This window comes from Fringilla coelebs, assembly GCF_963513975.1.
Source record: "Fringilla coelebs genome assembly, chromosome: 13".
Taxonomy (NCBI): domain Eukaryota; kingdom Metazoa; phylum Chordata; class Aves; order Passeriformes; family Fringillidae; genus Fringilla; species Fringilla coelebs.
The window spans coordinates 16875287-16885265 of NC_140039.1; the positions used below are offsets into that span (position 1 = coordinate 16875287).

Here is a 9979-nt window from a genome sequence, read left to right on the forward strand (position 1 = left end):
GGCCACTTCGGCCGGGTGTCCCTGGTGGGGAGGGAACAAGCTCCAAACGCCCGGGACAAGGCGCTGCCGCAGCCCACGGGGCCCTGCCCGGGGCCCAAAATGGCGGCTGGCCCCCAGGCGCCGCCGCCTCGTTGCTACGCGACCGGCAGGGCCCGCCTCCCCCTTAGAACTACAACTCCCAGGCATCCTGCTCCGGAGGGACTATAACTCCCGGCAGCCCCCGCGCGCGAAGGCGTGCCGGCCCGCACTACATATCCCGGCAGGCAGTGGGGGCGCTGACCAATCGGTGTTGTTGATGCTGCGGGGTGCGCGGCCGGCGGTGAGCGGGGGAAGCGGCGCGGTGACATTTCCTGCCGGGCCGCCCCCGGAGCCGCTGCCCGAGCGGGGCCCAGGATGGCAGCGCTGGGAGGTCGGTGCGGGGCGACGGGGGAGCGCCCGGGGCGAAAGGGGGGGGTCCTGGTGAAGGGTACCGCAGCCTGTGTGCTGAGGGGTGTCTGGTGGGGGGGGAGTGGCGATGAGGGGGTTCGGGCCTGTGCTGGGGGGGAGCACCGTGTGAGGGGTTCGAGGGTGCCCGGGCTGCGAGGGGTCCCTGGAGGGCAGCGGTGCTCGGCTGTGGGAGGCGATGGCGTGAGGGGAGAGGGCGCCGGAGAGGGGCTGTGCGGGGCAGTGTGCTGTGTGAGGCTGTCCCGTGAGGGAGGGACCCCCCTGCTGTGTGAGGGGGGCGCAGCTGGGACAGGGGAGTGGGGTTGATGAAAGGCTTCTATGAAAATGGGTGTGCTCTCTCTCCTCTTTGCCCCTTTGTGTTGCCTGAATTTTGTTGGAAGCACTCTGTTGCAGTCAGCAGCTTTACCTGATTTGCAGCTCTGGCCACCTAATGTTTTTCTTTTGAGCTCTCCTTTGTTGTTTTTGTTGCGTAAAAATTTTGGTGCTATTACGAAACAGATTTTTGTGCTCGAGCTATTGCTCAATTTTCACTTTGGGATTTACTTCATTAGGCTTATCACATGTTATTTAGTAGCATATGCTCTGCTAAATATGTTTCCACGGTGATATATGAGCTCCTTCACACCTGAGAAATTACAAATTATAATTCTGTTTTATTTGTAGAGAAAGCATGTAACTATCTACAAATTTATGGGAGTTTAACTTAAGGCTTTTTGTAGGGTTGTTTCTTCATGAGCCTCTGCTCCAACCATTACTTGTGTAAGGCAGGAGCCAGTTCCTGTTTCAATGTGAAGTTAAATATTTACATACAGGCTTGTGTAATGATGGGATAGTTTGGGGACTTATCTTATTCCTCTGTGTCCCTTTTTGTTTTAAAGGTCAATAAGTGTTGTGTTTCTTGACTTGATTTTCCCTTCCCGATTGTATGAAGTATTTGTATTGTTTACCTTAATGGGGGTATAGAACAGAACTTTATAGTTGAATGGTAACTGACACTGTGAAAAGGAAAAAAAAAAGTATTGAGGTCAGTTTATGTATTTACTCACCCTTGACAGTGTTTGCCTTGCTGTCGAAGGATGATGATGCTGAGGAAGTATGGAATATCAATTTGTGCTAATTCCTGGTCATGCATGGGTTTTTGGCTGGTGTATGAATCTTTTTTGGAGGCTTTTTGTTGTTATTGGTTGTTTGCTGTTAAAGTTTCAATTTTGCTTTGTAGAACCAAGTCAGTTTTCACAAACACTGAACGGAGTCCCTCCCTCAAACCAAGTCACCAGTGGAATGGACCCCTTCCATGCCTGTAGTATTCTCCAACAGCTGAAGACCATGTATGATGAAGGACAGCTGACAGATATTGTGGTGGAAGTGGATCATGGGAAAACATTCTCCTGTCATAGGAATGTTCTTGCTGCAATCAGTCCTTATTTCAGGTACAACCATCCCTTGTTCTAGTGGAGATCAAAATAGATAGAATATTAGTATAGGTATGATTTTTTTTTTTTAGATTTTCATTTAATGAAAATAAGTTCTGTGTATTTATAGATAATATAGTTCACCCAGCAAGTAAAGATTATTGTTCTCTTAAGGTTAATGAATTAACAGTGTCTGTTTCTCAAAGGAAAGTTTCACTGGAGACAATGTCACAATTTTAAACCAAGCAAAACTGCCCCCTGTACTGAGAGTATCAGAGATACAGTAAGAACATATTGAAACTATTTGTTTTGTTCTCAAGTTACATATTTTAGCATGCTAGATTATACATATGAAATAACTTGTTGAAGGTTGAATGCAAAGATTTGGATATGTCAAGACCTTTGCTTGTAAACTCAGTGAATTTTAACAAGGGGTTAGTGAGATAATTAAGCAAGAATTTCCATGTAAGTGCCAAAATGATCTTACATTTAGGTACCCCAACAGGAAAGCGTAACACCTGTGATGAATGTGTTTGTGCTGACAGAGGAGCAAACACATTGGGACTGGCTGTACAATGTATTTAATTTTATGCCTGTAGCTAGAGGTAATTGCAGACAAACTGCTGGGTGTTTCTGCTTTGCAGATCGATGTTCACGAGCGGCCTTACCGAGAGCACGCAGAAGGAAGTTCGGATCGTTGGAGTCGAGGCAGAGTCGATGCATTTAGTGTTGAACTATGCATATACCTCCAGAGTAGTGCTGACAGAGGCCAACGTTCAAGCTTTGTTCACTGCAGCCAGTATCTTCCAGATCCCTTCCATACAAGACCAGTGTGCTAAATACATGATCAGTCACTTGGACCCACAGAACTCCATTGGGGTGTTCATCTTTGCTGATCACTATGGTCATCAGGAACTCAAAGACAGGTCACAAGACTACATTCGCAAGAAGTTTCTGAGTGTCACCAAAGAGCAAGAGTTTCTTCAGTTGAGAAAAGACCAACTGATAAGTATCCTCAACAGTGATGATTTAAATGTAGATAAAGAAGAACATGTTTATGAAAGCATTATAAGGTGGTTTGAGCATGAACAAAATAAGAGAGAAGTGCACCTTCCAGAAATATTTGCCAAATGCATCCGTATGCCTCTGTTGGATGAGACATTTTTAGAGAAAATCCCTCCTGTGTTTGCACAGGCGATGGCCAAAAGCTGTGTACAAAAGGGACAACCCAGTGCCAATGGCTACACACAACGGCTTGGAATGACCGCTTCCGAAATGATCATATGCTTCGATGCTGCCCACAAACACTCAGGAAAGAAGCAAACAGTGCCTTGTTTAGATTCGGTCACAGGGAGAGTGTTTAAACTATGCAAGCCACCAAATGACTTGAGGGAGGTGGGAATTCTGGTGTCTCCTGATAACGACATTTACATTGCGGGTGGGTACAGGCCCAGCAGCAGCGAGGTCTCCATCGACCACCGAGCCGAGAGTGACTTTTGGATGTACGATCACTCTGGCAATAGGTGGATTCCCAAGGCTCCCTTGCTGCGGGCCAGAATAGGCTGCAAGCTGGTTCACTGCTGTGGGAAGCTCTACGCCATCGGGGGCAGAGTTTATGAAGGAGATGGGCGCAACTCCCTCAAGTCTGTGGAGTGCTACGACAGTCGGGAGAACTGCTGGACAGCTGTGTGCCCCATGCCCGTGGCAATGGAGTTCCACAGTGCTGTGGAGTATAAGGATAACATCTATGTTTTACAGGGTAAGGTGGTTTGACTGCCTCTGTGGTGTTTTATTGGAAGTGGGGATTGTTCATTCTGACTATGTGTTTTCTTAAGCAATTTGGAAAAGCCCCTTGGGCAATGGGGTGGGAGGGAAGAGGGGGGGAACTACGAAGAGGGAGATTGCTGCTTGAATTCTCATGCCCTGGGAATGTGTCATTAAGGTGTAGTGCTGAGTTATTGCAAAGATGGCATTTTTGCTGGTATTCTGAGTCAACAATACAGTTTTAAAATTAACTCTGAAAATTCTTCGTTAAATCTTTACCTGGGTGAAATGCACCAATGTTGAAGCAAAGATCCTGTCCTATGAAAAAGCGCTTTGCATTTTACTTGGATAAAGCTGAGAAAATTCCTGGTGTCTTATTCTTGGTGACTTGTAAAAGTTGATTAACGACTTCTAAGCCTTCATTTCCTGCTCTACCCTACTTTCTGAAGTCATCTTAGAAACTAGAAGGAGATAAAGCATCTCTCTTTGTTAATTCTGTTTATTTGGTCAGTAATTACAGCACTGCCTTTACATTCAGTGCACACTGAAAAGTGCTGAGGCTGTTCTGAGGCTGTGGTGAGAGGGTCACTTCCATACAAATCTAGACCACAGAGAAGAAACAGGATGGGCAATACTCTAAGATCCTTATTATTTAGCAGAAGAAGTCAACATTATTTCTTGACTTTGCAGTCATGATCTTCCATGTGACTTGCAGTTTTCTTCCGTTGTTTCTGTGTCATGTTCTACTCTTGTTGGTTGTGGCCTTAAGTAGTTCTGTTGTGCTAAAAAGTTCTTTAAATCTCTCTTGGGTCAGATGTCTGCTTTAGGTGTTTAGAAAGGAATGCTGAAGAATACTGAACTTAGTATTTGTTCTTTTAGTGTTTCTTAGAATTGATAAAAGGTGGATGATATTATTATAACCTATAGAATAAGAGTGCACCTTGTTCACAAATTTTAGCTGCTCTGATTCTGTGCTTCAGTGCTTTAAGTGACAACTGACTGCTCATACAAATAAGCTACTTCCTATGCTAACCAGCAAATTCTAAAGAGTAGTGTTATGGGTGGCTAGAAAAAACCTTGATTGAGCTGTGCTGTGGTACAAAGAGGTCAGCTTTTAGTAATTTTTCTAGGGAAAACTCCTATGTTAGAAGTAGTCAATAAGAATTGATGAGAGTGTGAAAATTCCTATGGAATGCTAGTGTAAATCACAGGAGATTGCACTGTGGAACAAAACTGAATAATCAAAATTAGTGTTATCTGTAAGACTTAAAGTCTGTTCCACCAATTTTACTGTCTCACTTCTGCATTCTTTGTTATACTTGGGGTGTTTGGTCACACAACAGCTTGCTTAAAATTCTTGAGATAGACACATGAAATCATGTATGATTTAAATTCTGCTAGTATTTGTCAGATGTAAGGCCTTTCTCCCACTGGACTTTACAAAAGTAAAGGTGGTTTTTATCCACGTTCTTTTCATGAAATGTACAGAGCATGAGTTTTTGGTCATCTGAACTTCCTTTGTCTGCAGTCTGTAGCTGCTGCTTTGTGCACTGAGCAGCAGAGGTGTTTTATAACCTAACTACAAACCTAACCATGAATCAGTAGCTTCATGCAGGTTCTCACCTGGCCTCCTTTTCAGCAAAACAGCCTAAATGTGTAACCCAGCCACCTGATACCAGTAGCTTCAAAATCTGAGTGTAGTATAAGACAGAATTCAGAGTTTGAAAGCTGCTAAACCTGAGCAAATAATTGTGAGACTCCCTATCTGCAGATGACACATTGTGAAGATGTTAAAGAGTGAAACAAATGTACTTGAGATATTTCAAGACTGGAAGCTTGAAAGGTTTTGTCCCAAATTAAAAAGCATGGTTTAGAAGTAATAAAGGATACCTAGAAACTGTGTAAAATATGTTTCTTTCTAGGATACCTAGAAACTGTGTAAAGTCTGTAATATGTGTTTACACATATTTCTGTGTAAAATTTGTTTCAAATTCTCTCTGCTTCGGCTGAATCAGAAACTCAAAGTAGGTTTTAGTCATGCTATTAATGTTTTTGTAAAGTACTAAAAGGAAAGCAGTTGAGGATGCTGGGGTGTTTGTTTTGGGATCCAAGCTTTACACAATTTGGAGTGTTTCTGTCTGTGGAAGAACAAACCTGAGAGCTCAGTTACTGCAGAACTGTTAGTCTGGAAACAAAGCATGAGTTATGTTTTATTTTCCCTCTCTCTTCAGGGGAGTTCTTCCTTTGCTATGATCCTCAGAAGGATTACTGGGGATTTCTGACCCCAATGACTGTGCCTAGAATCCAAGGCTTGGCAACAGTGTACAACGACTCCATCTACTACATCGCTGGCACCTGCGGGAACCATCAGCGCATGTTCACCGTCGAGGCCTACGACATCGAGCAGAACAAGTGGACTCGAAAGAAAGACTTCCCCTGCGACCAGTCCATCAATCCATACATCAAACTTGTTCTCCTCAAAAACAAACTCCATCTCTTTGTCAGAGCTACTCAAGTCACTGTTGAAGAACACGTTTTCAGAACCAGCAGGAAGAATTCACTCTACCAGTACGATGAGGTCACTGACCAGTGGCAGAAAGTCTACGAGACTCCAGACAGGCTCTGGGATTTAGGCCGGCATTTTGAATGTGTTGTTGCTAAATTGTATCCGCAGTGTCTTCAGAAAGTTATTTAAATTCTTTTTTTTTTTGTTTTTTTTTTTTTCAGTAACAGGCCTTAGTGATTTCAGTGGTAATTTGATGCTAGAGGAAACATGTCTTAAAAGAAAACAAAGAAATTCTGTCAGTATTTATTGTAAGATGAAACAGACAGTTTTTTGTATATGGGGATGGGTGCTCTTTAAAGGTTGCAGTCCGGGAGGGACTTGTTGATTCAGTTTCATATTTACTGATATTTTCCTGGGAAATGAGAAGGAGGTTACAAAGTGCAATTATCAGCATTTTTTTTCTGGTAAACACTTAATCATGTCATACTAAAGTTTTTTTTTGTGGTAAAAGCAAATTAAGTGGAAGAGCCAGGATAACTATGCACTACAGTGAAAGAAAATCTAGCATTAATAGTTAAGGATGTCCAAGATGTGTTGAAGTGACTTTTCTTCTTTTTCTCTTTTTTTTTTAATACGGGTAAAATTTGAGGCAATATCACTAAGTTTTGTTGCTTTTTTTTTTTTTTAATTTAGATTGAAAGTACATAAAGAGGAATGGTAGATCCTGATTCATAATGATCTCTTCTTTTTGTACTGTTTTTGAAGTCTGCTAAGATGTTTGTGATGTTGTTTGTGCACTGCAATTTGGGAGAAATACTCAAGTCAGAATTGGATTGTGGAGTACCTTTGCCCCGGATGGAGGCCTGTTCATATTGTTGTACCAGTTCCTGTCTGTGGATTTTTGTTGAGATTGAGCTTAATGATAGTGGGGAAAAAGCCCCAAAACCTGTTTTTTGCCACATAGGTGTAGTGCTGTAAAAACTTTTTTTTTTTTTAACACTGATTAAAACCTTTTTTTTCACCCCGTTAAGGGCTTTAACCCAAAAGTTGATGGTGCTAGTACATTTTTAATACTTGTTTGTCTGAACTGGGCCAGCCTTCTGCTACTGTTTAAGACAGCCTGTTATTTTCCATGGAGTGTGTGTCTGTCTTCAGGCCCTGTCCTGTCATCAGATTCTTTTCTAACATAACATTTTTACTGCAGTGGTGTTCTTGCACAGAATGGTGACAGGATATGGCCTTAATAATACTGATTCTCTTTTATTTTTTCTCTTTGTGTGGAGTGTTCATTCTGTCTCCACTACAGTACAGTGCTATGTGCAGAGTTGGCATGTGCTCTGGTGATTTGGAAAAGTGTGGTTTAACTTTGCAAGTTGTTTTTCTTTTCTCTTTGCAGTCAAACCCCCAACTTCCTTCTGATCTATAATGTGAAAAATTGCACTACTGAGCTGTCAGCGTTTTCCACTGTATTAAAGCAAAATTGACAATAAGCATCCATGGCTTAAATAATCTTAGGGAAAATACAGAATAAGGAATATATTGCAACATTTGTCTTTATGTATTTAACATTTAACTTATTTTTAAAAGGAAAATAAGTTTGACCTTCAGCCTCTACTTCAGTAGTGAAAATTGGATTTAAAAGGGAAAAGAGGACTCCTAAAACTTGCATCAGCTGTAATTTACCAGGTTTCTTACAGCTCTACTTTTTGCAGAGCTTTAAATTGTCTTACTTTTGACCTAAGTAAACCAGTTAACTTGACATGGCACTGGCCGTCACTGCCTGAAAGTGCTTACCATTATCTGGCTTAGCAGCTGATATTTCAGTCATCCAAATATTTAGCTCATTGTTTATCCCCCTGGCATGGCTGAGGATTTGGGTAATGTTTGTTTACTATGTGGTCTTCCTGTTCCCAAATGGAATCTTCCTAATACATGAAAATACTCGCCTGGTTCTATTTATTAATTCTTGCACAAAATGTTTGAGAGGCAAAAACAAACAAAAAACTGTGAAATGAAAAGCAAAATAAAAATGCCTCTTTGCATTACATACCTCATCTTCCAGATATTCACCAAACTCTTCTTCCAATGCGAGCACCTGCATTTTGGTTTTTTTCCTGAATTTGGCAATTCTCGCTAAGACTGCATTTTCCAACAGTGTTGAGGTGTATTGTTTCTTTGTTTAGTTTTCTTCTTCTGGATAGTTTTATCTATATGCATAGCCAGGAATAAGGGGTTTTCTGAAAAGTACAACTAATTTAATGTTTAACTAATGATCCTTAGTCCTTGGCTAGCTCTCTTTGCGCTGTTGTAGGCCTCTAGCTGCAAGCTTTCTGAAGCACCCTCCCTAACAGTGTTGCATTTGTGTGTAAGATCATTTTTTTTTTGCAAAGTGTTATGTAACTTTTTCCTTGTTTCCTTGTTTGTGTTTCTTTTTTTTTTTTTTTTTAGCTTGGTTGACTACAAGATTTCTTGCTGCTTTTTGACAATCTATATTTATTTAGTAGAACAAATTTCAATATATTACTTGAAACTATGAATAGAATTGAGTTAGCAGTTGACTGGTCATGTGATGTATAGAAGTACAATATGCTGTGGTTAATTCTGCAGTAGGTTTGTTAATTTTGTTTATCTGCACTAAAGTACGAAGATCTCCATTCTGTTTAACCATTCAAACTGAGGGTGTGATCCAAGTCTCATGTGTTTGAAAGCTAAATCCTGGAAATTGCTGTGGGAGTAGAATATACTAAATCTTTTGCATGAGGAGTTTGTTGAGACAGTAATGTAGCTGTGACATTTTGCCAATTCTTAAATGCTTCTACGTTATGCTGAAAGTCAGATTGCTGGTAAAGTTTTGCTTTAGAGTCAGGCTTAAGTAAACTTGCACAGCACAAAAAAAATAATTGCACCAAAGGTACTGATAATATTTGAACAGTGATCTGTACGTTTTGCTCATTTGGAATTTTTTTTTTGCATTTGTTTATTTCCCTTTATGAAATGAATTTCTAGTGTTGTAAGAACTTAGGTGAGTGTAAATCTCTTCCAAAATTATTAGTTACTTTAGAAGGAAACATTTTGTAATTTCCACTTGCTTCCATCAATGAAATTTAGAATAACTCAAAGCAGTTTTGGTGCACCAGACATGCAGCGTGTGTATGTTCTACAAGAGATCCAAGAGCTCCCTGTTTGCGAGGCTGTTGAGAAGTGGCATCCAACATTCAGTGCTCAGGTATGTTAGTAAGAAGTACTGTAGTCCTATGAGGGCAAATGTGTGGATTTTTAAACATTTTGCCATAATTGCACAATTTTGCATTTTTACTTAATGTCATGTTATGTTTCTTAAAATAAACCTATTGTTGAAATACAGTGGAGTTTAACTGTTTTTGTGGCAAATCTGTGTGCATTTTAGTAAATTTCTGAAAATGAATCTGATGTATTTTTGATGTTTGTTCAGTTCTTCTATTTCTGCACTTCTGCCTCACCTGTGTGTAATGTCACTTTTTTTTTAATGTGGAAGGTGTTTTGTTCTTTTGTCTCATTCCTTTTGGCTGTTCAGGTGTAACTTCTGGTTGGTTTACACTCAGGCAACATGGTCTTTCCCTTCCCTTTCTCCATGCCTTTGCAGTTGGCATCCAAGCAGGAGTGTCAAGTGGGGCTTTCCAGCCTGAGAACACTGTGTATTGGAAAACCCTCAACCCCCTTTACACTGAATTTCCCAGCACCCTTGATGCAAAGTAGAGGCCTCTGGCTATTAAAGCAAAGCAAAACTGCTGCAGTGATGGTGCTTAGCAGAACTGCTTGCACATGATACTGGTCAGTTGAGAGCCTTTGTTCCCTTCCAGAGGCTCTCATGACC

General features: G+C 41.2%; 1 protein-coding gene across 2 annotated transcripts; it reads left to right on the plus strand.

Moving 5' to 3' along the window:
• The first annotated feature begins 365 nt into the window (after positions 1 to 365).
• KBTBD8 (kelch repeat and BTB domain containing 8) lies at positions 366 to 9467 on the plus strand. Of its 2 annotated transcripts, XM_084214756.1 has the most exons (4): positions 366 to 409; positions 1664 to 1874; positions 2501 to 3615; positions 5852 to 9467. In XM_084214756.1, the coding sequence occupies exons 1-4, from the start codon at positions 394 to 396 to the stop codon at positions 6313 to 6315; spliced, it is 1806 nt and encodes a 601-aa protein (XP_084070882.1). In that variant the 5' UTR covers positions 366 to 393; the 3' UTR covers positions 6316 to 9467. The 2 variants fall into 2 exon arrangements, with proteins under 2 accessions (XP_084070882.1, XP_084070881.1); XM_084214755.1 differs by lacking the exon at positions 366 to 409 and having other exon boundaries at positions 1548 to 1874.
• The last annotated feature ends 512 nt before the right edge of the window (positions 9468 to 9979 follow it).